Source organism: Pochonia chlamydosporia, chromosome 5, assembly GCF_001653235.2.
Source record: "Pochonia chlamydosporia 170 chromosome 5, whole genome shotgun sequence".
NCBI lineage: Eukaryota > Fungi > Ascomycota > Sordariomycetes > Hypocreales > Clavicipitaceae > Pochonia > Pochonia chlamydosporia.
Genome location: NC_035794.1, coordinates 248,648 through 275,215, shown reverse-complemented (window position 1 = coordinate 275,215; position 26,568 = coordinate 248,648). Strand labels below are relative to the sequence as shown.

The window sequence follows — 26,568 nt, the reverse complement described above, 5'->3', positions numbered from 1 at the left end:
CTTCCATGCTTGATGTTGCATTAAGCTCGAACAGCGGCTCCGCTTAACCACAATGACCAAGTCTCCCGCTGATGCAGACCAAGGGGACGGTCAGTCAAGCTCCATGCCTGTGAAAAGAATCAGAACACGCACAGGCTGCCTCAACTGCCGCAAGAAGAAGAGAAAATGTGATGAGCGACGACCAACATGCGGCGGCTGCAGCAAGAAGAAGCAACAGTGTCGCTGGGGTTTGAAGCTAAGCTTTCGAGATGAAAATGCTCAGCATCTTGGGGACAATCATCCTTCTATGCGACGAGTTGCGAGACGAGCACCAAAACACTACGAGATCTTGGACGTCACCTCAGAGGTGATTCGCGATTACAACATCTCATCACCTCCGCAACTAAACTTTGACGACGATGAAGAGAGTACGCGTTTCGGCTCTGGACACCTTGCTGGTGACAACAGCCTTTACATTGGTGGAGCTGCAAACACACATACACCTGGAATATCCGTCTTCGATGAGGTCTCGCCGGCGGAATCGTTTGGAGCGCTTGGTGTAGGACCAATGGGCGTCTCATATGCAGACACGGAGTCGCCATTGCTCACGAATGACTCTGCCTCGCCAGTATCTCGTCGGCAGACAGAAAACGCTGTCGCCGACTTGCTGTACTTCAGCCAAGGCGGACAATCGACCGAAGTAGCAGATCATGCTCTACGGATGCGACTGGATCCTCCAATGCCAATCGGCCTCCTAGCAGATTACCTCGACCGTAATCAGCCATTCACACCCAACGGAACTTCCTTTGAAGATGGGATATTCCTTCCGGGAACTGCGTATCATGAGCTGCACTCTACCTTGAGGCAACACCTGATCCAAGAAGTTCGTTCCACTGCGTCCACAAGACCAACCACGCCGAGGGTTGACATTGATGGAGCTGAGATCGAAAACGGCGAGGGCGACAGACACGACAAATCACTTGGTACTGTTCCTGAAGCCCCGGCAATAACACTCGAGATAGAGAAGCCTGTATTGTCTAAAGAAGAAGAGTGTAATCTTTGGCGAAACTGGTTCGACGAAGTTGCTCCTTGGCTGGACAAATTTGACATAGAACGCCACTTTCAGTTCTCCCTGCCAACGTTGGCACCGTCTAACGACCACTTACGATACGCCATTCTTGCGCTCTCTGCTCGACAACAAGAGCTGAAAGAGACGACGCAACCCACAGATCGGAGCTTGGCGTTATACCAAGAAGCAATACACCTCTTGCTTCCGAACCTTGCGTCTCGCTCAACGGCCGCGATTGCGTCCTGTGTCATCCTTTGCGTTCTAGAGATGCTAAGCTGCTCGCCCAAAGCATGGCAACGGCACCTTGATGGATGTGCCAGCTTAATGGAGGCAGTCGGAATCAATGGCTTTGTTGGCGGAGTGGACCAGGCATTATTTTGGTGTTTTGCGAGGATGGATGTATGTGGTGCTCTTATATCGTCCGTGACGACATTAATCCCTGTCTCACATTGGGCATCTAAATTGAGCATCGATGATGATGTCCGTATGTTCGAGTCCGTCGAAAACTTTTCAGGATGGGCAAACTACGCCGTCTATCTCACAGCTCAAGTTCTGAACCTCTTATCGCCATTGTCGGGCATGACATCATTACAAGTCACAAACCGCTCGGATCCGAAATTTCGCACACGCTGGCTGAAGCTGTGGAAGTACATATCTGAATGGCAGGATAAACGACCTGCGCCTCTCCTACCCGTCATGACAACCCCATCAACTGAATCATCTCCGTTCCCGACCATCATCTTCTCCAACCCAGCCGCCATATCCGGCAACCAGCTCTATCACACCGCATCGGTGCTGATGCTGCAAAATCAGCCAGCAAACGTGAAACTGACGCCAATGCCAAAGAGCATTCTGTGGCATGCACGTCGAATTTGTGGAATCAGCATATCCAACGCCCACCACGGCGCGTGGACGAACGCCGTTCAACCGCTGTGGGTGGCCGGCAGATGCATGAGTCATCCTGCTGAGCACAAGGCAATTCTAGATATACTGGAGAGGATTGAGAAGGAATCTGGGTGGGGGACAAAGTGGCGACAGGAGGATCTCAAAACATTCTGGGGCGACTTGGAAGATTGAGATATGTGATCCATCCTCAGAAATACAAAGCTATCTTCTGCGTCAACGCCGATCTGGTCCATTGCCGTCCATCTGATGCATTTTGCGTCTAACTCAGTTGTGAAATTAGAGCCAACGCCGCCGTTTCCATACTGCGGTGAGAAATCGTCTTTCCAAACCGCCTTGTCTAGCTGTTGTCTAAAACTCCCTGCTTTGAAGTCCCCAATCGCAATTCCCTCAAGTTCAAGTCGCAGATACTCCAAACACTGTTGATACACTCAGACATGGCGCATGAGCCGAACACACCACAAAATCCATCTATCCCTCCAACCGTAGCACCCCCGTCTCGAATAGCACCTAATCGACTCACAAGTTTCTTCCAAACGAGCGCAACAACCAGGCCAACCTCCTCTCACACGTCGTACCCCCTTCATTTGTACAATCAACGATCCAATTACTCCATGACGGAGAGATTGAACCCGTGCCCCTGAATTCTCTCCCCAGCAATAGAAAACGAAGTCGTCTCACTGCCGACCTCACACGGATCGGCCCCAAACTCAACCATCTCAAGCCCAATCGGCCGATCCAGCAGCAAAGCCTTCATCCCCATCTGCGACTGACACCGATAACTCCCAAACTTGTACTCAACCACCGCCCTATTCCCAAACTGCACCAAAGTCTGCACCTGGTCGATCTGAAACGCAAACCTACCCTCAAAATAGGCCGTCAAACTATCCTCATTTACAAACCTCCTATGCCCCGTGATGATCAAGACGCGAGACTCCCCCCTCTCAGTAGTATGCTCCTCGTACTTGATCCTATTCAGCGCCATCTGCGCCTTATGTCCCCGAACAACAAGCGGACTATGCGAAATGCGCGAAAGCAGTTTCTGCGCCTCCTGCGGCTTGAAAAACACCAGCTTCGCAGCGGACTTGGGATGCTGCACCCCGTCCGAACGGTTGATGAACGTGGCGAAGACGCGGCCGATTTGTCGAATCTCCGCTAGGAGCTCCGAGACTGTGACGTCGGGCGGCAGCTGGGTGATCCAGAGGGCGCAGTTTTGGTCGGGACGGAGGTGGTCTGCGCTGGCGTTTGATTCTGTGTGCATGCCGTGGTAGCGGGGGGAGAATTTGAGGTCCACGACGGCTTGGCTGCCGAGCGGCATGGGGGTGACGTCTCTGCCGATCATGTCGGGGCGGGTGACGGCCAGCATGGGCACGAAGCCGGTGGCCTGGGTGCCTGTTGTGATGGCACTTGTTGGGGTTGAGATTATCTGCGTGGTGTTTTGTACGGGGGTTGCGCGGTAGGTGGTTCCTCTGGTCTTGTAGGGGGTTAGGATGTATTTGGTGTAAGGGGTTGACGTAACTTACCTGTGTAGTGTTAACCTGGTGATAGGGAGTTTCTGGGACAGGACGCATATTAGGATAGTTGATGCGACTGAAGGGTCCTCGTGTGTCAGAGGGTCGATTAATTCCGGGGACACCTGCGGGAGCAGAAGGAGCATTATGATGAGAGGAGCCTCGAGGTTCGGGAAAGGGTCGACTTCCAGGACAGCCAGGTTGATTAGGGCTCTTATGTCCAGTGTGTCCATGGGGGATGCCAGGATGAGCAAGGTTGGGTAGTCCTGTCGTTTCGAGATGAGTAAGAGCTCCGGTATTAGAAGAAATAAAGTTGTGATGGCCTAGGTTCTCCTGAGTAGGTTCATGAGCGGCAGAAATAGTAGCGGGACGAGGAACTTGTTCGAAAACAGCATTTTGGCAATTCTCGCCAAGATTGTTAGCAGTAGGCCAAGAAGAATTATCATTTCCAGTTCTTTGCCTGAGGAGAGTAAGATCCCTGTCATTCATGACAATATTAACGGCATCATTTTCCTTAAAACCTGGAGTTGCGGCAGGGCTGGTACCCCCGATCGTACCGGCGTTGTGAAAAGCGTAAGAGCTATTAGCAGCATTGGAGCTCACAGACGTGATGGCACCAACATGACCAGTAAGTTTACGAGACGCAGCAAATCCAACTGGATCAATAGGACGAGGAAAGCCTGACGGACCATGTAGGACAGCTGTGCTGACAGTGCCAACATGAGCTGGATAAGAAGCGGTTCCATTTCCGAAGGCTTCAGCAGAGATAGTTTGCAGAAGAGAATCGGTATTACGGCCAACTTGGATCGATTGCTGAATAAGATTTGTAACGAGGTCGCTGTAGATTTCTGGTGTCATCGTCAGCCTCTGAAGCTGGGGTTCGTGATTCATCTCTTTCGTTCCGCTGTTGCCAGACACTGATGCAAATTGCTGCGAAGCTACCGATGGGCCACTGAGCCCAGTCGTTTCAGGATTAATGGGATACTCCAAATTTGGAACAGCAGACCGAAAATTATTGCTAGGATTCTGTTGAGAGATACCGTCTCCGTTGCTGGCTTGTGGGCCACCTTGACAAACGCTTGGAACTGTCAGATCGAGAGATTGCACTGCAGAAACTAAAGTTGTAGGAGAAGCGGTTGGATTGATTGGAGGTCCTCGGGAATTTTGGCGCTTGATGATGGACGCAAGTCCTCCACGGGACTCTTGAAGAGCAGGAAGTTGAGTCTGGAGGTGCTGCTGAGTCTGATCAGGTGAAACTTCGATGGTAGTAAGCCAACTGGCACGGTGTCTTTCAGATGGGTTCGAGGAGGAGCTATTTCGATCTGGAACTGGGACTTGAAGCAGTGGTTCTATGGTTAGCAATGTTTTCGCTGGTATATGAAAGGATGACAGCACTTACCAGCTAGCGATGAGCCATGATGCCCAGAGTCGACTTCACTGCGGCTCTGGTTGCTCATTCCAGGCGATTGTCTTTGAAGATGACGGCGCTAAAACAAAATTTTGACTCACCTGCAATCGCTAGGAAAACATTCAAAAATTGGACAGTTGGAGTATTGGATTAGAGTGTTGCAAGTGTCGCGAAAAGGCTTTGTTTAGTACTTGGAGGCATGGGGTTAAAACGAACAAATTTGAAGTTCACAGAAACGTTCACGAGATGGAAAAGTGAATCAAAGCAATCAATTAACTGGGTCACTTTATCTGCGGTAGCTTGAGAGCAGTGAACTCATGGCTCTGGTTATCATGGGCTTGTGTGCTTCATGCTGTGAAGTTGGAAATATGGACGCTGGGTATATTTAAGCCAGGCTGGACTACTAGCTTGTGGAGTTGCGTCAGGCAGTTACTATGAGTGAAAGACGTAAACAGATTATGGGGCTCAGGTGAACGGTAAAAAGGAACGTCTTTAGTTTACTGTTTGTCTTTTTGGCCATGGCAAACAGGTGGACTACTTCACTGGATAGGGACTCTTCACGCTGGTGCGAGATGATGGTTTGTAAGCTCTGGGTGTGGGCATAGCTGTGTTGTACATACTAAATGTGGTATTTTCAATTTTGTGTAGTACTTTTTGCTTGGCAGGTTCTATTCTGTGATGATTAGTTGTTGGCCAACACCGATCAGTTCAGTGTTGAGGCGGCTTTGGGGAGATTCTGGGATGAGAACAGTCATCTATTGCCTCTTAATGCAAATAATTGAATCAAAAGTTGTTTGACATCTCTAATATCTTTCGACCATGTCTGACGATTGGGTTGCAGTCTGTGATCATTTGGTGGCCCAGAGGCGAATCATGGCTCAACTTCAGAAGTTGGTTATCTGGAGCTGAAACAAGCTCGAGATCAAATGGTACAGTACCCTGTGAAACCTACAATGAATGTTACAGCCTCGATTACCAATGCATTCGGCGCTCTCATGCATCGACAGCTTCGATGGAGCAACCACGTGGCGAAGAGAGGGTTGGTCTACAAACGACATTCGAGCGCACAAATTCAATTCGACGAAATTAGATCTGGTCAGGTGTGGCCCCCTACATCATGAAGGGGGCCAAAAACTAATGTGAAAGGGGGCAAGTCATGATTTATTGATGCCGACACGGGCTGATAATGCGTATTCGCTTGCTCTGGTTGATTGTCACTGGCTCATCTTGCATCGGAATATGACCCCATGAACAGCCTTGCATCCCCACCGTCGGCGGGAAACGTCCTTCAAGTTGACATCATGCTGTGATTCGAAGGACTTGAATGGTCCTTTTCCACAGGTGTGAGGTGGCTTATTTATCCGAGTCTGCTGTGCCACCATCGTTCCCACTCGTCGACCATCTAGGCCCGGCGTGGTGGTGGCTAGACGAAAAGACCCTGTATCCACGAGGAAATGCATGTCGTTGGATGCAGCTCGTGCATTTAGCCACCCCCAATGGCGACATGAACTGTAAGTGATGTGTTTGAGTGTGGCTATAGTGAGGGTGGCGGACTTTTGAGCTGTGAGCTCATCTGTGGGTGCCATTCATAGCAAACCGATGGTCAGGGGTTGTACGGACTACGGAGGAAATCTTGGCATAGTCGAACTTGTAGTCCCTTACTATTCCTCTGTCTGTGAGTTAGGATGATATGTTCGCCCAACCCAGCAGAGTAGAGAAAGGCATTCATCCGTCTGGCACTTTGCAACGATCTACACGCGGACATGTTAACAGAGGGCTAAATATTGATTTGAAGCTATTCCCGGTTAGGTAGCAGACTAGCGATGCCGACCCGGCCGGTGTCTTGGCGCTTTGGCTGCGCTCAACTATAACCTTGTCCGGTGCTAGGAACAAGGCAGGCAGGTCGAAGAAGAAGAAGAGCCAGCCAACCATGTGTCGATAAACCCATGTGTACCAGAGATTGTAACATTGACCGTGGGCGGATTGGCGGGCTGAATCTCAGCTTTTTCGCTTGCAACGATGCACAGAACGTGGGAGGGAGCCATCCAGGATGTCACAGAGCGTCACAGAGCGGAATTAAAGGCGGAACTTGGGTTGCTCTGCCTTGAATAAGTGGGAACCTAGATGAACCAGGGACATGAGACACCCATGGAATCCAGAAAGCACCATGAACGGCTTCCACATGGTCAAGGTGCAATCCGCAGAATGAGACAATGCCTGCCGGTTGGGCAGCGTGGTGGTGGCGCATATCCCGAACCGCTGACGACTCCCGCACTTCCTCCGTCATGTAATGCAATATAGTCTGAAATGAGGGTGGGATGAGGTTGTATTCGTCAAATGTCACCGCTTTCTTTTTCTCGGCCGACGGAGAAAAAGGTACATGTAAAGAAGCATGCCCGCCGGCCGCCCTTTTTGCAGCTCTATTTCGCCGCCTGAAGTGCGATACGCCAGGCAGGCAGACACATTTTAGACTGGGCGTATTCGTACGACATTCGAGAAACGTTGCGAGGGGAATAAGAAACGCGGACAACCCTGGTTTTTGTCTCATTGTATGGCGGGCTTTTTGGTCTGGGCATGCACGGTCGTTGACTTACACCATGGTCATTTTGCGCCGACAATGGTGAAGTCATCTGCTGGGAAGACAACTCTGGAACCGAAGCGCGGGACGGGGCAGCGAAGGAGGTATACCAAGACGAAGTTTGGGTGTAAAACGTGCAAGTAAGGGTTTTCTATTCTGCCATGGACAGATCTACTAGCTTTGGAGTCAGAGTTGCTGACATCTTTTGGCTGATTTAGGATCCGTAAAGTACGATGTGATGAAACTTGGCCGAAATGCAACAACTGCAAACGAACAGGTCGTCAATGTGATGGAGTCGCTCAACAGGTTGCTAAAGAGACCAACAACGTCACCTTTATCCAACCTTTGACTCTCTCGCACTTTCAGCCATCTGAAATTAACAACCTAGACACAGGGTTACAATGCGTAGATGATTTCCGGCATCGTTTAATCAGCTGCATTGTGGAAGATCTTGGCCAGCCTGCTTGGAAAAGGCTAACGTTACAGGCTTCTTACGAAGAACCGTCGTTTTGCAATGCGATTATTGCGTTCGGCGCCTTGTGTAAAACCCACGAAGAGGCTCGGAAAACAATGGCCGTGTGGGATCGCAAGGCTGTAGATATTTCGGCGGATGTACGACTGGCAGTCCAGAATTATGGCGCCTGTATACAGAACATGCAGCATGTTGTGGCAGAGAATTACGGACGGTCGATAAATGTGGTGTTGCTTTGTGCAATGGTGTGCATATGCTTCGAGCTTCTGATGGATAGTCCTGACGTGGCGCTGTGTCATCTGGAGCACAGTTTGCGAATACTAAACTCTAATACTGATACGAGTATGTTTATACCTAAACGGCGGACAAGACGATCCATATTAACTTGACAAGTTGACAAAGATTTGGCGTTGGCTTTCACGAGACTCGATCTTCAGGCCACCGTCTTCCTGGGCCTTCGACCACCTCTGCTTGCTTCAAGTTGCAGCGAAACAACAGACGACGATGGCTTTGACAATGAGGAGGCCGAGCTTACGTATCTAATGGGCTGCGTGTTTTCCTTTCTTCGAACGAAAGCAGATAACTACCGATACCGAAATCCGGGATCTATTCCACTGGACCTTTTAATAGAGGCCAAAACGCTCGAAGAACAACTACAACACTTTCGAAAGAAACACCTGACGCCTGGACTCCTCTCTGACGGCAGCTCTATGTCATCCATCAGAGAAACACGCCTGCGAATCAAGTGTCTTACAGGAATCATCCTTATAGCAACATCGCTGTACACGGAGGAAGCAATATACGACCAGTTCACCTGCGACTTTCTCAGCATAGTAGACTGCGCATCAGAATTACTAGCTCAACCCCCAATAACGCCTCTCACCGACGGAAGCAGTCCCCAAAATTCAGAGTCCACACTCGACATGGGCGTCATACACCCGCTGTACCTTACCGCCTCCAAGTGTAGAAGTTCACTCATCCGTCGACGAGCGATCGAGTTGTTGCGAATGGCACCCAGCCCCGAAGGAACATGGGATGCAAAGTTGTATGCGAAAATCGCAGAACGCCGGATGGAGCTCGAGGAAGCGAGTCTGGAGGAACCGCCAACTGATCCTGCTGGCGTGCCGGAATGGTATCGTATTCACTCGGCGGATATTTACCCCCAAGGTGATTGTAAATCTGCGAGGGTTGTGTTTCGGTTTCAGCCGAATGGTATGGATGGCGAGTGGAGTGAGTTCTCGGAGGTGATCACTTGGTGAGGGAATGTATGTTTTACTTGGTGGTTTAGCAATGATTTGTGTTAGCGAAATATAACTTGTACTATCTCTCTGCATTACTGGAGCGTTCATTTTTGCTGGAGTGACCTAGCAGTGATTTTCTTTGATAAATTGTACATTGACGACCTATGAAATTGTAGATTGAAGATCTATGACTATGTCAATAAAGTACCAAATGAAATGTATCAAGAAGTGAAGAGGCTATTCTAAGGCGATTACCAGTTGACGGACGTACTACCTGATCTATGCCCGCTTCAACGTATCCCGAAGCACACGCGGCTGGACAGACGTAGCCACGCCCTTACCGTCCAGCTGAAACACAAAATCGTCAACAGATATTCCCCCATACATCAATTGATCAACCTGGCCCCATTGACCGGCCTCCGCTTTGAGTATTTGCGGCACAGCTGGATCAAACCCAACAGGAACGGTCTCAAAAACCGCCCGAAAAGACACTCGATTGGGGCTGGAAATCATGGGATACAATCGCATGGACTGAATACGACCGCCTTGTGTCGAGTCAGCGTAGGCTTGCGCTGCGGCCTGGACGTCAACGCCATTGCTGAGCCACTGCTTGACCAAAAGACCGGGCTGAGCATCCGTAGTCAGGACCAACGACGAGTTCTTCTTATCAGAGGATATGTAGCGGCCGCTGAAACGCTGAGCAGTCTGGCTCTGAGCAGTTTTGTCTAGTGCAGGTAGGAATGCCTGCAGAACAACTTCAGAAGCCGTGTCGATAGCTTTTCCGGCGTCTGGTCCCGCGCACAGAATTGAGGCAGCGATGTCGAACTCGGGGACAACGACCAGCAGCGCCTGGTACTGGTCGTCGCTTCCGCTTTTTACATAGACATCGACAACGTAGCCGCTTGATACTTTGCTTCTGGCTCGCCATATCTCCCATGGTGCGCCGACGGAAAAGGAGAGCGAGGCAGTGTGCGCGTGGGGTTTCATCCATCGACGTGTCTGGAGGGGCGATAGTTGTTTGCTGCTTAGGATGGCACGCCCAAGCTCAGCTAGGTCGTGGGACGTGGAGTACAGGCCGCCGGTTCTGCGATTCCGTTAGATGATGGATGGTAGAGGGAGCACGAATGAAGGTACTTACGAAACTTCATCTCCTAGAGCTCGGTCCCAGCCCGAGGTGCCTTGGGGAATGACGCCTACCCCATTGCCACTGGGACTAAGTGTGGTTGTCTTCTTCAGTTTCAGGGGGCCGGTGACCGATTTTGCAACTGCTTCATGGTATGCTGTGCCTGTCACAGCCTCGATTACGTACCCGAGGAGTCGGTACGCGGCGTTGGAGTACGTGGGAGTGGTATATGGCAAGGAGACGGCACTCCTTTTGACTAACACGTCAAAGAACTCTATACTTCGTTTTTAGTATGGAAGTCAGCATCACCTATTGGGGAAAGTGGACGAACCTTTTCGAGAGCAAGGGGCCTGGCTGTTGTTGCCAGCACAAGTTGGAATCTGATCCGAAGGGAGCTGAGGCATACCGGCTTGCGCAGCAGGAAACCCCTGACTGGCTAAATCGGCATTATTCACTGCAAGTGGTCAGCGTTAATAATCACAGCCAGAACTAGCAGATATACAAGGTCATACATACCATCTCTTCCAAGGCCAGCAAGCTGAGAAGCAAGGGCACCAACAGTGACCTGATCCCACTGCACGTAGTCCAGTGAAGATTTCTTCTCCGTCTGGGGGAGAGCCTCCCGAAGTTCAGGAAGATAATCTGTCACAGGTCGATCCCATATCTTCTCCCCGCCGTTCAACAGGAGAGTGTAGACGGTGAACAGCTTAGAGACACTTCCGATTCGGTAGATGCTCTCCCCGGTGACTCGTGCAGTGCTGCCTCCTGAGACGTTCAAATTGGCAGCCGTGTACTGGAAGTCCAGAAAGGGCGCGGCATCCTGCGCAGACACCACCGTTGCGGACAGCGAGTTAGCCTTGGCGGTAAAGTTGCCAAACTTGGAGATTCCCGTGTTCAGAGCATTCTGTAGCTCTTTGGAGATGGACGCTGCCGCCGATTTGATGGCTTCTGCTTTTCCGAGGTTGGAAGGCTTGAGGTACGTTACTCCCAGGAGTTTCTGGTCAAAGTCTGCTGCCGCGGACGTCGACGCGAGGGAAAGAATTCCGAGGTAAGAGAGGTGTAGTAACATTTTGAGCGAGTGTACGAATTGTTGGTTGGAATGTGGATGAGGGAATATGTCCGACCTTTGACGGTCTTATATAGGCCTTGAGATGGTATTGTGTGCTCTGCGTAACGGGATATTCGCGTATGTGAAATGATGATGTTGGTGACATTGCGGAGGTTTTGCGGCGATTAGGGCGGCGGTTTCGCGGTAATTCGTACGATGAGTGCGAATTACTGATGGGTACGAATTAATTAGTGGAGGTCTTTGCGATGAGGCTACTAATTTAGATACATCGTTGAAGATGCCGTTTTATTCGTTTAGGTTGTAGTTTAGGTGGCTGTTGTGCCTGACGATATTAGGATTCTGGGAGGTCACAGGTCAAAGCCCAAATCTGAGTGATGCTATCACGGTTGGCGAATTACTGTGGATGTTCTATGCTCTCAGTTCTCAGTTTGAAGAGTAATTGCTTACAGAATGATTTTGATTAAATTTTCTGCAAAAATACATTATCTGTTTACATACGAAATCGCAGATGCTTAAAATGAACGGAAAAGACGCATTCGCTGGTTGAGCATCTGCGGATGGGGTTAATTTCGCACAATCATCACAGGACCAACTACCTAGCTATTGGGAATGTGGTTTGTCAGGGGATGTGACTAGATAAACTGCCGAAATCCACAACACAATTTATAGTGCGCATTGCCATTTAATCGGTGAAAGATCGGTGAAAGAGCCTGGCTCCTGGATGCAAGGCTGACTTCATTGTTGCGATGCTCTAGTCAGATTCAGCCCCATCTGATCGGCAGTGAGTCAAATCTTCCGAGACGGAGGGGAGCTGAAATGGATTCAATGAATGAATAAAATCACACAGTGAAAACGACTAGCATCACCCCGCTCGTAATTGTTTCCATCCAGACTCTGCACATCTACAACTTCAAACGCTTCATCCACTCGACCCAAGTCACTCATCGCAACTTTACTTCCTATTTAGTTAACCATCACCAAACATGGCTTTCCAATTAGAATCTGCCACCGTCCCTCTACGACAACTCCCACAAAACACATACCTCGTCCACGCAACAAACTGCATCGCCCAATGGGGCGCAGGCATCGCCGCCGAGTTGGCCACAATATTTCCCGCAGCCTGCCAGCAATATAAACGTTTCTGCAATGCCGCCAAGCAAAGCCCATCTGAGAAGTGGCCGCCACGATCCCTCGCAGGGAAGTGCCTCATCATCCCGCCGCAGGAGTCGGACGTAAAAGCGGGCGCTCCCCGGATTTATATCGTCTGTCTGTTTACAAGCTACGGATTTGGACGACCCAACGATGCGACCGGGAAGCCGGGTAGGGATGGCGTCGGTAAGATCCTGTCGCAAACTCAGACCAGTCTGAAGGCGTTCCGGGAGCAATTGGAGGCCAAGTCCCCAGAGGCTGCGGAAGCTGTCATATATTCTCCTCTCTTCAACTCTGGGGCATTTGGGGTTCCTTGGGATAAGACGTCGGCTGTGATAAAGACGGAGTTTGATGGCTGGAGTGGCCGATGGGTGGTGCTGACGCCGCCATCGTAAATGCGATGATCAAGTAATCTCGGGTTCCTGCCGCATAAACGATCTCTGTTAGGATGAGAGTGTCAAGTTCAAAGGGCGGACAAAGCGCGATTACTCCAACGGCTTAGCTATATTCTACAACAAAGCTCTCACATCATGCCAAGATTCGACATCGCAACTAGGAAGGACGAGCGGGAACTAATCAAGCTGCAATTGTTCAACGACCCAAGCCAGGATCGACTTTGGGTTGCTTTTACCCCCACAAGTGGACAGACGCCAATGCAGATATTATGCATAGTTGACGTGTTTCGTTTAACATTTGTCCCGATTCGAGGCCAAAGCCTCAACAAGGTTCACTCATGTTGTTGGTTCTAGGATGTTTTGTGTACCATTCCTGTTTAAGAACGAGAACGACTTGTAGCTATTCTTTAGCTCGCTCTTATACAAATACATTCCGTATCGCGACGGAACACCGATCTTTGCCCCCACCTTGTTGATGCCGTCACATTTGAAGATGAACTTGCAACGCTGTGATGTATTTCTGCCGCTGGCTGAAACTCGCAGGTATAAGAGGCATCGATGCCCTGACCCATCATAATTAAGCGAGATTATATCCATGTCATAGAATAATCTCATTGCCACTTCTATACCAACCACCTTCCGAGTCCCTCTGATAACTTCACAAAGGGCTCGCCCCAACAGCCCTCACAATGGCAGACCCCAACGCAACCATGTATCAACTCAGCAAAGACTCCAATTTCCATTTTGGCATTCTCCGTGCTTTAGCAATGGCACCTTACGACGGCGCCGACGTCGACGAGTGTCTTGTCGCAGCCAATTCCATCATCCCCGGCGACTTCGAGAGCTTCGCCCGCTCATTTCTCAGCATCGCAAACACCGTATACAAGCGAGCCCTGAGTATCGCCAAGAAGAAGTTCCCTGTTTCCGCACGAACCGCATTCTTCAGCGCGGCTACGTATTTCCGGAGCGCCGACTTCTACCTCCACGGCAATCCGGCAGATCCCCGAATCATGGATTACTGGGCGAAGCAAACTGATGCTTTTGACCAGGGACTAGCTCTCCTCTCCCCCCCCGGCACAAGATTCAACATCAAGACACCCGAATTTGACATCCCCTGCATTTGGATCACGCCAGATGAAGAGGTGAAGAAACGACCGACCATCATCATGGGCAATGGCTATGACGGATCGCAAGAGGAAATGTACCACGTAGCAGGTCTCGCTGCCCTCGAACGAGGCTACAACGTCCTCACCTACGAAGGTCCAGGACAGCCGTCACCCCGTCGCTACCAAAACAAGGGCTTCATCGCAGAATGGGAAAAGGTCGTCACCCCCGTCATGGACCACGTCCTCAACATGACTAAATCCGTTGACCCCAAAGCCGTTGGACTGTATGGCCTGTCTCTAGGAGGCTACATGGCGCCCCGTGCTGCTGCATTCGACCACCGCTTCGCTGCCATAATGGCCATCGACGGTGTATGGGACTTTGGCGAGGTGATAAGGCGCGATTTCGGCCCAGAAGCCATGAAGATACACAAGTCTGGTGATAAAGCCAAGTTTGATGAGCTTGCGCAAAAGTATCTCAAGCCGGATGTACCAACTGGTCTGCGATGGGGTCTCGAGCAGGGCATGTGGTCATTTAACACTACTTCACCGTTTGATTTTGTCACTGAGGTGCAGAAATTTACGGTCGAAAAGGTTGCGCATAAGATTCGAACGCCGGTGTTTATTGGTGATGCTGAAGACGATATATTCTTCAAGGGGCAGCCGCAGAAACTGGCCAAGGCGATTGGCAAGTGGGCTACGTTGTATCATTTCCAAAATAAGGATGCTATCGGGACGCATTCTGGCATTGGGGCGTTGAAGCAGCATAATCAGGTTATTTACGATTGGTTCGATGGCATCATTCACGGGAAACACTAGGTGCTACTAACGTGACATACGTTATATAATTCAGGGGAACCAAAGAGTATATAAAAAGAATAGAAGTACAGTGCCAAATAGGCATGTGTCTAGCGATTAATATCCCGCAAGACCAGATGCTCCATCCATAGCAGGCAACCCCTTGCCCTTACCAACCAGTTCGCCAACCTGCTTCAACGACCCGTCAGCCTGAATCTCGAAACCAGCAACAGCACCCGTTCCTCTCAGCAGATTGTACAGATATTTCCCATCAGCACTCAGCGCCAAGTCCACAGGCTCGCTGCCCTCACCGCCCGGCAAAGCAGCAGCTCCATTAATCAACGAGGCAGTCCCGTTGCTAGCAAGACGGTAGCTTGAAATGGAGCCAGACACAAAGTTCGCAGTGTATGCCCACTTGCCATCTGGAGTGACGACAACCCAACATCCGTCAGTCTGTTCATTTCGCTCGGCTTTCGTCAAGGCTGTTAGGCTGGGCGTCTTCCCACTGTTTAAGCGGTATGTTGAGAGGGCTGCGTTCTTCAAGGACGGGAGACCCGACTCGATAACGTAGAGAATTTCGTTGTGGAAGGTCGCTGCAAAGGGTCGAATGCCACTTGATGCAATTGTCGTCATGGGCGAAGCACTAGCAAGGCCGTTCTCGTCGACGGCAAAAACATCGAGCGTGCTGCCGACTTTATTGGTAACGACCAGTGACTTTCCGTCGGGGGCAAAAACAACCACCCCAGGAACGCCAATCGGTGAGCTCAACGGGATAGTTTTGTTCGTCAAGGGTGACAGCGTGCCATCCCGAGAATTGATTTTGAAGCCAAAAATGCCAGTGGAAGCCACAGATCCGTCAAGAACATAAGCATACCCGTTTCTGCTGACGCTGATACTCAATGGCTGGTCGCCGGCGTAAACTGTCTGAACTTTAGACAGACTAGACCCCTTGACGGAGAAGACAGTCACAAGATCATCCGCTGGGTTCACAGCATAAAGGAATTTATGGTCAGGGCCTAGCGTCAGACCACCCTGTGTGTCGAAGTCGACGCCTTGGCCGCGTCCTCCGGTAGAATACTCGCCGACTTGGGTGAGGATTCCGGCTGAGGAGCGTGAGAAGGCGATGACTTTGTTGTCGGACGCTACGTTTGTCATGGCAAAGACTGCGCCTGCTTCGTTTTGAGGGGGTTTGTTGGAAGGGAGGGCGGATATGCCGCTTATGGCGAGGGAGAGGAGCAGAGATGCTTTCATGTTGGTTTTGGTAAAGGGTTGAGGTTGTTCAGGTTATGAAGGATGGTGATGTTGATGAGATTGACATGAATTGGATGGGATGTGGTTTCTTTTATGTTTTAGAGTTTGAAATTGATTTGTAGTGAATACGACCGTAATTGCAAATAACGCTGGGAGATTGTTCCTGTCCATAGATTCGCCCTGCTCCGCCTTCGATCTGGGAATATTCAGCCGATTCCAAAACATGTCCACCGCCCCCACAGATTCGGCAGCCGGCATTTTCTATGTAGTTAGACACCTCTCTAATAGGGATAGCGACAATGTAGAATGACGGTCAAATTTACATTATTCTGTACGAGCAGTTACATACTCATTCATCAGGGAATGCTAGCTCACACGGTCATTGTCAACGGATACCACTTGGACCATCTCTCTGCGTCGGCAAAGCGTTTCCTTTTGCTGGCCAAATGACCTAGCGGGTATTATCTTGCGATAGCCATCTTTCCCACAACCTATAAGAACTACATGGACGTTATTCGACATCAATTGTCGCACATAATGACTGCGTACATAGAATCTGATTTCAGATTCAGCTCCAAGGCGTAACTGGGATTGATCAACATGCATACGCTCATCCTAGAATAAGCACTATTACGCAAGCTCATTAAGGAGCCATGAGCTAATGGAAAACGCAGCGCCACGCCCGACAGAATCAACAGATGAAAGACACAACACGAATTAAAACATTATATGGAATCAGGTCTCATCTCGATTCCATTGGTTGCCGGTTGTCGTCAGAACTAAGCCCAAATTGTCGGAGCTGGTTGTGGAGATGAGCGGAGATGGCGCAGATCGGCTCTCCACTGTGATGGATGTTGTGGAATCATATTTGACTTCCTAAATTGGCAAGCGTTGGCTGTTACAACTTTGTTTCCTGGCTACCGGTTGGTGGAATATGAGGCGAATTAAACGTCATTATTGTTATTTGAGGGCCCGGAATGGATGCCGGCGGAAACATCGGTCTCTAATCTGCCCGTGATGTGTCGCTTTGTAAGTCGTGATGCCACAGATTGCATGCAGGCAAGATGGTGTCTGAAGGCTGCTTCAATCAATTCGCGATCATAGCCGCTCCATTCAAATAAGATACTGCACTGGTTTTATCTGCCGGAAGACTTTTTTAATGAACTATGACTGCCCTAATATTTCCGCTGACTTAACCCCGTCTGCTGTTCCCCTTCGACCCTAATCATTACAGCCACGATAGCTAGGTATTATGGCTGCTAAAGGTAAGTTCTGAAACTGGAGAGAACCAACTTCAAGCTTTCATGCGACTTGTCTTAGCATGGGCCCTGCTCATCCCGTCCTTGTAGTTGTCAATTCCTGAAGTAGTGACAAAATGACATGACAAGTCTTGAGACGCAAATAGCAAAGCAGCTCGCTAAATGGTTCAGAGCTTGAGGTTTATATCGTTCTTCACTTTCCTTTGAATTGCCGACTGAAACCTTGCCTGTATTCTACATTGACTCGTTTTAACAAACACAAGATTGACGAGTATAGGCGTTAGCTCTCAAATACCAACGAGTGCCTGGCTCAAAGATGGTACGTACAACGGACCCGTGTTCGGCTGGGAGCCTGTGATCCCAATATTGGCCAATGGCATCGACGTGATGCAGCTGCGCAGGACTGACGCGCGAGTAAGAGACTACACTGGCAACCGACCGCGTTCGGGCCTTCTCATTCCGTCTCACCTTCAAGAATCTCTTCCTCTGATATACTCCGAGCTGGTCTCGGGCAAATCTCAGCAACTAGACCTCATTGATGCGGGACATCAACATGCCGCGAAGGGGATTGGACCAAGATGCGTACAGGGCCGGTTGGATCTGTCCAATGGAGGCTGAGCAGATCGCCGCAATGGAGATGCTGTTTGAAGAGCACAATATGCTACCGCAAAAACCGGCAGACCAACAACATCTATCACTTGGGTAGCATCAATGGCCACAATATCATCATCTCGGGCCTCCCACAGACTGGCAATTGCTCCGCAGCTGCCGTTGTTTCTCAGATGAGAATGGCATTTCCCAATCTCAGATATGGCCTGTTGGATGGTATCGGAGGCAGTATACTCACGGCGCAGTCTGACAGCGGAACTGTCCGTCTAGGTCATGTTGTAGTGAGCAAATCTACAGGCATACACTCTGGTGCGATTCAGTACGATCGTGGGAGGGCAGAGCAGGGTCAGTTTCAACGTACTGGTGTCATTGCATCGCCGCCGCAAATTCTCCTCAACGCTGCGCAAGCTCTCGTCGTGCAACGAGGATGTTGTGGATCAGGGAAGGAATTGGTAGCCGCATAACTACGTTAACTCATCCTTCGTTTGCGAGCAGAAACTTGCGAAACCAAAACATCACAACGACAGACAGTGAGAAAAAGCCTTATTCCTCATTTGGAGCCGTATTTTGACCAAGTGAGATCCAGGCCCCGTGCCTTCCGATAATAATGCAGACTCAACAAGGCATTCAGCAATCTCCATACCGATCGGTATAAACACCATGAAGCGACAAGCACTTCAGGGTAACAGGAACATCCACAACCCACCACTAAAGCGACAGACACCTACATGCAGGCAAGTGCCTAAAGAGCTGTTTGGACCTATGTAGTTGACAGCCTCCCAGGCTCAAAGCGGAAAGGGCACTTCCACCAGTCGACGTTACATGGCGGGTTTGCTACACTGGCCGAAAAGGGTTGCAGTTACAATCACACACCAGTTTACTCTCCATCTGGGAAAGGGCTGAGCGGCAGTTCTTGGCGCCGTTAACACTCATGGGTTCGGGTTATGGGCGGCTGTCAGGTACCGCATTCATAGCGCGGATCAAATGCTTAAGCTGGCCATACAGGTTCTGGTCCTAGGCAAGACTCTTCACATGCAACAGAAGGGTTGGTGGCAAAGCTCGTGCTTGAGAGCTGTGACGCTGACTTTTTGTTTACGTTACGACTTTGGCAACCCAACAATCCAGGCGGCGTCACCTTTGACGCGGCGTGTTACGAACCTCGTGAATCTTACGGGATGTCTCGGACACGCATAGCTTATGAACAAGACGATCACGATAGTACGGCGAATATGATTTCGCTGTCGTCATATTGATTCTTCTGTCCCACAATCGCATTTCGTTGGTAGCAAAGTATTCAGAGTGGCGATGAGCTCAGTCTTTCTACAAACGCTACAAGCAGAAAACCACGAAAGAACATGTAGCAACACGCTCTGAAACTCACCAACATCTGAAAATTTACTTCATGAAGGTGTCTCTGACGTAGAAGGCAAATAGCAAGCACGTGAAGTTGTCAGAGAAAATGAAGCCAAAGTCGCGCCACTAGTCTTTGCCCTGACCAATCACAGTTGCTCGCAATCGCAACCATTGCCGGATTAGGCAAGAGCAGCGTGTGGATCAATGTTGTCCACGCTCATGGATCCGAACAATTTGATCACTCAACATGCCGCCAGGGCCGTCAAATCGGAGTCATTACTGTGGTGGACAGAAAATGTTTGGCCCTGAGGCTGAAAGTTGTGTGGTTTGTCGCGGGTTGCCGGGTGGTGAGGGAGTGAGGAGGTTCCGTATCAAGCATGTTGCATGATGCCGCGTACCTAAAGCAAAATACTGAAACGAAACATGTACTTGATAATAAAAAGAGAAGGTTGAAGCAATACCAAGTCATTTGTGAATAAATGTTCCGCTCGATACCATCAATCGGCCATTCTGTAGTCACGCTCTAGGTACGATTCATACCTTCTCTACAGCGATGAATCTTTTCTGGTTCGAGATGCGAAATAAACATGATACAGTGGGGCTTCTGGTCAGAGACTCCCGATCTGGGGCAACTCAGCGAAGCGTCATTGGTCCAAAGGCAGAGGGTTGCTGCGAGAAATGCCTGATCGCCTTCACATGTTGCTAAATCGGTGGGTGGATGGTTAGGATGGTCCGTCTCTCCGTGCCTCTACGCAACCCGCCACGACACTCTACTCCAGACGCCTAGTCCCAAAGAGGGGTGGCGAGTGAAGCATATAATATACCGTCATGACCGCTGAGTTTCGAAACTGCAACATCAACATCATTCCTTACAACAACACCACAACTTACAACCAACTCATTTGAACCTACTTTCAACTGGTAAACTTTTTTGCAACAAAGTCCAAACGTTCATTTGCGTTCTGGCAACCATGTCTGATACAAAACCGAACCCCAAGGACTCCATGAAGTCCACCTGGCGGCAGAAGGACCGTCGGCAGTGGAACCTCGCACACTGGTTCTACGAGATAACCGACGTGCATCCCACAAACCTGGACGAAGACATCCCCGTCCATCAAAAGACCGAAAAGGTTCCCCATCTGTCAGACTGGTACATGCACAGATGGGTTATCCTCCACGCCGCGATCCCTCTCATCCTGCACCAACTCTACGTGCACTACACAGGCCTCAACTTGACGCCCTTCCAAGCATTCCTCTTCTACAGCGCCGCGTTCAAACTCACAGCCATCCGCGAAATCCACGTCCTCCGCAACACCGGCCACCAAACCGGCTACCTTGACGGCGACGCCCACGAACGAGATGGCGTCCCCGACGTTGGCGTCTGGAAGGTCATGAAGTCCCTAATCTCGACATCCACCATCCGTCCCATCTTTACTGTCTTCCTCGCCTACCGCGCCAACGAAGCACCCATTGACCTCAACTGGTGGTGGCTGCCTCTCGAGGCCGGCCTCTACGGCATCATCCTCGACTTCTGGTTCTACTGGTACCACCGTCTGATGCACGAGATCGGCGGCCTGTGGCAGTACCACCGCACCCACCATCTCACCAAGCATCCTAACCCGTTGTTAACCCTCTACGCCGACACCGAGCAGGAATTCTTCGATATTGCAGGCATCCCACTCATGACCTACTTCACCATGAAGTTACTCGGCATGCCTATGGGTTTCTACGAGTGGTGGGTGTGCCATGAGTACGTCGTCTTTGCGGAATTGGCTGGCCATAGTGGCCTGCGGATCCATGCCTCACCTCCTAATACCCTGACTTTCTTCCTTCGCATGTTTAAGGCGGAGCTTATTATTGAGGATCATGACTTACACCATCGTAAAGGGTGGAAGTCTAGTGGTAATTATGGGAAGCAGACGCGTTTGTGGGACCGTGTGTTTGGGACTTGCAAGGATCGGATTGAGTGTGACTTGTCGAATATTGATTTTGATAATCAAGTTGCTATGCCGCTTCTGTAGAGGATGTGCTGAGGAAGAAGGGAGGTGTGAGGAGAGGGGCTGGCTAAAATGGATTCTACGATGAATGAACGATGCAAGGCAGGTTGTGCGGTGTTGATTAATTGGATTAAAAATGGTTGGTTCGGGGGGTTATGTGATGATTTGGCATAGATGAGATATCCCGTTATGAAATTATGAATAAATATTTTACTCTATTTGGTCCAAGATTGTTGCAAGGGTGGACTAGTGAGTTTACAAAAATTTGAAACCAGCTATCCTTAATAATCTGCTTTGATAGGATCTTGTGTTGGCCATCCAAGGCAATTAGTTGTAGGTAGGTCCATCATGTCGTGAATGCCTCTTGTTTTGATGTTGCTGGCAGCATGTTTATCAGTCTTACTGATATCTACACATTCGCCGAGTTGTGCTGACCTGTTCCGTATGCAGCATTACTTTCACACCGGTTTGCCTTGACTGCGTCTCGATCTTGCAGTAGGTTCACGAGCAGCCACAGGGGTAACGCGAATACCGCCCTTCTCTCTACCTACCCGGACTTTCTTTCAGCATCTTATACGGAGGAATTCGACGGGTGCTGCGGCGGTGGAAAGTTGAGCGGCGGCGGGAAATCAGCTTTTCAAATATCAGCCTCTTTGCCAACCTGGGAGAAGTAGAATCAAATACAAAAGAGTATCAGACTGGAGCACTTAATGGCAAAATTTGATGCTTGTTAGCGTTCAGCGGGCTTCACGCATCAGCATGGCTCAAGACCCCATTATTCATCAAGGCTGTGGTTGTACTGCGCAAAATGTATTAAATGTCCCTACGTCCGCTGAATGCGGGGGAGATAACAAGGCCAGAAACAAGCAGAACGCCAATGGCAAGGCCACACAGTCTGAGTGAGGCTCTTGACAAGCAGTATGTAGTGGACTGCTGTTGTATAACCAGTCTACCAAGAGTTCATCACAGCTCATCAGTTTAACCGGCGGGTCGTCACAGCATCCTTGCATACCTCACGTATGTATATGCATGCGTTGTTGCACCTGCGTGCAACCCAACTGCACTCCAACAAGCTGAGCCGCACTGCTGCCTGACGATGAAGCATCTAACCATATAAATCTCGGGTATCAGTATCAGCTGCATATCCCTGACCAGAGAAATTCCGGTGAAGCATGGCTACAACACTACAGCAATACGATAGTCCATTACAGCCCACCAACAATCTCACCAACCTTGGTTGGCATGGCTTGTTCACCTACACAATGAGTATCTTGAGGCAGCATGGGGGGAACAAAATTGTCTGGTCACTTTGGTGTGTCTAACGTAGCATTGGTGTGTCTGACTTACTGATGGATCTCTTGGACACGAGCACACCATCACACTCTGCACGCACGGATAAGCAGCTCTCTTCTGGGCGAGCCGCAGGTCGAATGTCGACAGCCTCACTCAGCCTGTTGCTCTTGCTTCTGGCTATTTTCAATTGTTAAAGGGTTAGCGTACTGCAAGCTTACGACACCTGTCTGAAAATGTCCTGGTATTCCTATATATTGCCTTGAAAAAACTCCGAGGGCTAGATCACCCTTCGCCACGCAATTTATGAGCATTTACTCCGTAATTGGTTGTTAAATACATTCAGTGAGACAGACAGTTTAAAGGCTGATCTCCTCTTTCGTAGCGACGACTCCAGGGTCGCCCCTAGACGAATAGCCTCTCGAAGCCTCATCTCGGGGCAGTCATTGTCGACTCTGCCATCGACGTTACATGTCACACGGGGCGGGACGGTTCGAGGGCCTTTGAGTGCCCTTGTCACATTACGGCACTCAAAACACATCGTGTCCGCGTTATTCGAATTTGATCTGACAATGGCCTCTAGAACAGGCTCGAAGGATGGAGTACAGTGCTGGGTGGCTGCTGGAGATGTTGAGATGCGCAGACAGAGCTTCACCGCATGCCGAGCTACCTCGACATATTTCCACCTCCCTGGTTCTCCAGATGTGCCCCAAAACACCGAAGTTGAACTCATGGAGGATATTCGAGAGGGCCTCAAGGAGGTCTTCGACAGTCTGGATTGCCGTGCACCATTTATACCCGGTTATAAAGACAAGGATGATGCCATCGCCAGAGCAAAGCTGCTGCGCAGCAAGGGTCGAGAGGGTTTAGATATCATGCTTGTCTGTCTGACGCAATGCGTACCCCCGATCAAGTACAGACGGCTGGACAACTACGCTGAGGGTGTCTCATACCGGGGCGCGGGGCTGAATGTGCCGAAGGATCTGGTTTACATCATCTGCGAACCATTTACGAAGGCGAACCTCGTCGACCGGAGTGAGGTCGACTGGAGGGTGCAAGATTGATGACACAGCATGATCCTTGATCAGACACTGGGATTTGTTGTCTGGTCCTATGAAGTGGCACGGGATCTGCCAATCAATCTCAACGGCTAGAATTAATTAGGCAATTTACAATTTATGGGCTTGCCGTGTGATCTACAGACTAACTGGGAGGCTGCAAATTTGATATTAGCGCCTAGCCATTCTATCCTCCCAGCCGCCATGTCTTACCAAAATGCCAGCGCCTGGTGACATGGCCGCAAGTGTACGATGGAGCTACGTGTAGTACAAGTGCCACACTTTTTTGTGCTAAATAGATGGGGAACAGTGATGTAATATTGATTGAAGTTGTTTTCAGGCTCCATATCAGGATTCCATCCCACAGAAGTGTACAAGTACGCGAGTGGGTTGCTATCAGTTATTTCATGGACTCGTCTCGTCAAAGATGATGCCAAACTGGGAAGTCTGCTGAATCGGCCAAATTTGGTCTCGTTGCTCTGAAAAGTTACAGCTCGTCATTTCAAGGCATGGTTTGGACGGCCTGGCTCATAACATGCTATCGTTGGGCCGCCATGCAGCTCAGTTGTGCACAGCCCGAAGCTTTTCAAGTCATCGAATAGCGAATGAATTCATCTGGGCTCATACCCGCCCAGACAGCCTCACTCCCGTTCCGTCAACAGCCCCAAAACTCTTGTTTATTTTTACTAGAAATTAGTTAAATTACTTGCTTGCATTGGCCACAAACATGCAATTTTGAAGACACCTGGCCAACCGAGGCACCCTTCAATGTTACCCCCGCATACTTGGCCAACTGCAAGATGAGCAATACATGGAGCGAACGAGCTCAAGTGGCTCACTCGCACACCAGTTCACGTTCGACAGCATGACCACAAAAGCAGGGCAATGGGTACGGTAGTGAGGCTGAAGTACTCAAGAGCCATGTTGCACTGCCCCAGTGATAACTTGACACTTGAACCACTTGACACAATTATAGTCACGTTTCAGTGGAATACAAGAGCCCCCCACCATCCCAACAAGTCAAGTAGATTAAGGCGTCAGATGCATACACAGATATTGTGCAGTCTGGTAAAACCTGCAAGTTATGCAAGTTAATAGTGTGCATATCAAAGAAAATGACCGCTAGGTCATTCAGCAAAAGGGAACGCTCCGCTGATGCAGAGAGATAGTACAGGTTATATTTCGTTGACAGTGCATGTACTCAAAGCTACAAATGAAGAGTCCGTGGAACCCATATAATGTTAACAAAAATTACAACACAATATCTAGTGACCTTTCTAGTCTCCCAGCTATCCGTCGACAAATCATTGGGACAGAACATTTGCCGTATATTGATACTCTCGGAGATCCAGCCCGGTATCCGTCATGGAATCGCACGAGTACCAGACAGACTACATGTTAGAGCCGAGCCCAGCTTACTAAGGTTTAGAAACTGCTCAGGTAAAAGCAGTCACAACTTAGGAACTCCTTTGAGAAAGGAAACTGGGTCCGTCGTGATTCCGGTTTTATACTATGCTGCTATGCCGAAACCGCCAACTTGTTCGTTATCTGGTAATCATGCGACTGTATAACCGTTTCTGACACCTTTTCATCCGTCGTAATAGTGATAGTGGACTCGACATATTTTTTATTCACTAAATATCTTGTCAGAGATCCTAATTATTTGGCCGCGGCATATCTCATAATCCGACTTACTAGGAGCGCGGTGGTATTGATCCACCTAAGATACTTCGGTGCCCGTATCCAACGCAACTTTTTGAACAAAGTTGGGGTCACGAAGGAATTCGCGCGCAACGTGGACGACATCAGTCTTTCCATTACTCAAAATCTGAAGTTACATCGTTCGTTGGTTATTCACACCATGAAGAAGGAATAGATGGTGACCTACATCGTGAACCGTAGCAGCATCCCTAATCCAGCCAACCGCAGCAACAAATACATTGGGCAACTTCAGATCTTTGACGACCTCAGCGAACGGCACTCGGTATTGCTGACCAAGCTGGACTTGTTGTCGTCTATCCGTGCCGCCGCTTGACATGTCGAATAGGTCTACACCCACTGCCGCTAGAATAGGGACGTAACGGAGAGTATCGTCCAGGTCCTAACCTTTGCCTTTGGGCAGCCAATCTACTGCAGAGATCTTCCAGAAAACGGGGACGTCTCTTGAGATGTTACGCCGTATGGCTCGAATGACCTCGACGCCGATACGGATGCGGTTCGCAAAACAACCTCCCCATCTATCGGTTCGCTTGTTCGTCCATGTGGCACACACGCGCCAATTCAATGATGATATCTAGACAAAGAACAGTCATTGCTCACCGCCAGCGACGCAAACGAGTGCAAGAGATAGCCGTGAGCTCCGTGGGCTGCATTTACATCGACACCAGCCTCAATAGCTCGACGAGCAGCCTGCCCATATGCTTTAATAGTCTCGAGAATTTCTTTTCTGACATTTCACCCGGCGTAGCATAGTTCTCGTTCCAAGAGGCGCTGTAGGACCCTGAACGTCGTTGCTATACCCTCCAAATTCGTCAGGTACAGGCTTGAGTCCAATCCAGGGCGGGCAGACGCTACCCTTGCGACCTACTTGTTAGAGCTAAATTGCAGCTTTTTGCGACTGCGAATGAATCACATCAACGACTCGTTTTAGCGGCTGGATGTGCTTGTTAGACCACAGAGCAGCATCCTGTGGAGTGTTGTGGCCCTAGGTATAAGAGTCCAATGTTAGCCAGCACGTACATATAAGATCGACATAGGATGGATGGCAATAACCCTAGCTGTAACTGCAGTCACCTCCAGAGTGATCAAGGCACTGCCTCGCAATGCCTACCGTCCGTAAGAAGTGACATGAAAGTTGCTAAACAAGCTATCACGATAACTTTACATGCATATGGGCGCAACCCAGATACGGTTTTGGAAGTTTTGCCTCGAATCTTGATGGGTTTGAAGGCAG

The 26,568-nt window shown here is 49.7% G+C and overlaps 10 protein-coding genes across 10 annotated transcripts; 6 read left to right on the top strand and 4 right to left on the bottom strand.

Moving 5' to 3' along the window:
* Window positions 1-52: 52 nt before the first annotated feature.
* Window positions 53-2,125, top strand: VFPPC_05401 (C6 transcription factor; the record flags this gene model as incomplete). Its single annotated transcript, XM_018284603.1, has 1 exon — window positions 53-2,125. The coding sequence occupies one exon, from the start codon at window positions 53-55 to the stop codon at window positions 2,123-2,125; it is 2,073 nt and encodes a 690-aa protein (XP_018141372.1).
* Window positions 2,126-2,558: 433 nt separating this feature from the next.
* Window positions 2,559-4,919, bottom strand: VFPPC_16149 (hypothetical protein; the record flags this gene model as incomplete). Its single annotated transcript, XM_022428996.1, has 3 exons — window positions 2,559-3,425; window positions 3,475-4,796; window positions 4,862-4,919. The coding sequence occupies 3 exons, from the start codon at window positions 4,917-4,919 to the stop codon at window positions 2,559-2,561; spliced, it is 2,247 nt and encodes a 748-aa protein (XP_022284251.1).
* Window positions 4,920-8,018: 3,099 nt separating this feature from the next.
* On the top strand, window positions 8,019-9,179 carry VFPPC_05398 (Zn(2)-C6 fungal-type DNA-binding domain-containing protein; the record flags this gene model as incomplete). Its single annotated transcript, XM_018284602.1, has 2 exons — window positions 8,019-8,262; window positions 8,314-9,179. The coding sequence occupies 2 exons, from the start codon at window positions 8,019-8,021 to the stop codon at window positions 9,177-9,179; spliced, it is 1,110 nt and encodes a 369-aa protein (XP_018141370.1).
* A 261-nt stretch (window positions 9,180-9,440) lies between these two features.
* VFPPC_05397 (penicillin-binding protein) lies at window positions 9,441-11,353 on the bottom strand (the record flags this gene model as incomplete). The annotated part of the gene is made up of 4 exons (XM_018284601.1): window positions 9,441-10,245; window positions 10,300-10,558; window positions 10,616-10,738; window positions 10,801-11,353. 4 exons carry the CDS (start codon window positions 11,351-11,353, stop codon window positions 9,441-9,443), a joined length of 1,740 nt encoding a protein of 579 aa, XP_018141369.1.
* Window positions 11,354-12,336: 983 nt separating this feature from the next.
* On the top strand, window positions 12,337-12,897 carry VFPPC_05396 (ADP-ribose 1''-phosphate phosphatase; the record flags this gene model as incomplete). Its single annotated transcript, XM_018284600.1, has 1 exon — window positions 12,337-12,897. One exon carries the CDS (start codon window positions 12,337-12,339, stop codon window positions 12,895-12,897), a length of 561 nt encoding a protein of 186 aa, XP_018141368.1.
* Window positions 12,898-13,586: 689 nt separating this feature from the next.
* Window positions 13,587-14,819, top strand: VFPPC_13832 (2,6-dihydropseudooxynicotine hydrolase; the record flags this gene model as incomplete). Its single annotated transcript, XM_018291604.1, has 1 exon — window positions 13,587-14,819. The coding sequence occupies one exon, from the start codon at window positions 13,587-13,589 to the stop codon at window positions 14,817-14,819; it is 1,233 nt and encodes a 410-aa protein (XP_018141367.1).
* Window positions 14,820-14,915: 96 nt separating this feature from the next.
* Window positions 14,916-16,049, bottom strand: VFPPC_05395 (lactonase, 7-bladed beta-propeller domain-containing protein; the record flags this gene model as incomplete). Its single annotated transcript, XM_018284599.1, has 1 exon — window positions 14,916-16,049. The coding sequence occupies one exon, from the start codon at window positions 16,047-16,049 to the stop codon at window positions 14,916-14,918; it is 1,134 nt and encodes a 377-aa protein (XP_018141366.1).
* Window positions 16,050-20,241: 4,192 nt separating this feature from the next.
* On the top strand, window positions 20,242-21,291 carry VFPPC_05394 (fatty acid hydroxylase; the record flags this gene model as incomplete). The annotated part of the gene is made up of 1 exon (XM_018284598.1): window positions 20,242-21,291. The coding sequence occupies one exon, from the start codon at window positions 20,242-20,244 to the stop codon at window positions 21,289-21,291; it is 1,050 nt and encodes a 349-aa protein (XP_018141365.1).
* A 1,838-nt stretch (window positions 21,292-23,129) lies between these two features.
* Window positions 23,130-23,621, top strand: VFPPC_05393 (hypothetical protein; the record flags this gene model as incomplete). Its single annotated transcript, XM_018284597.1, has 1 exon — window positions 23,130-23,621. One exon carries the CDS (start codon window positions 23,130-23,132, stop codon window positions 23,619-23,621), a length of 492 nt encoding a protein of 163 aa, XP_018141364.1.
* A 1,714-nt stretch (window positions 23,622-25,335) lies between these two features.
* Window positions 25,336-25,653, bottom strand: VFPPC_05392 (NADH:flavin oxidoreductase / NADH oxidase family domain-containing protein; the record flags this gene model as incomplete). Its single annotated transcript, XM_018284596.1, has 2 exons — window positions 25,336-25,443; window positions 25,504-25,653. 2 exons carry the CDS (start codon window positions 25,651-25,653, stop codon window positions 25,336-25,338), a joined length of 258 nt encoding a protein of 85 aa, XP_018141363.1.
* Window positions 25,654-26,568: the final 915 nt, after the last annotated feature.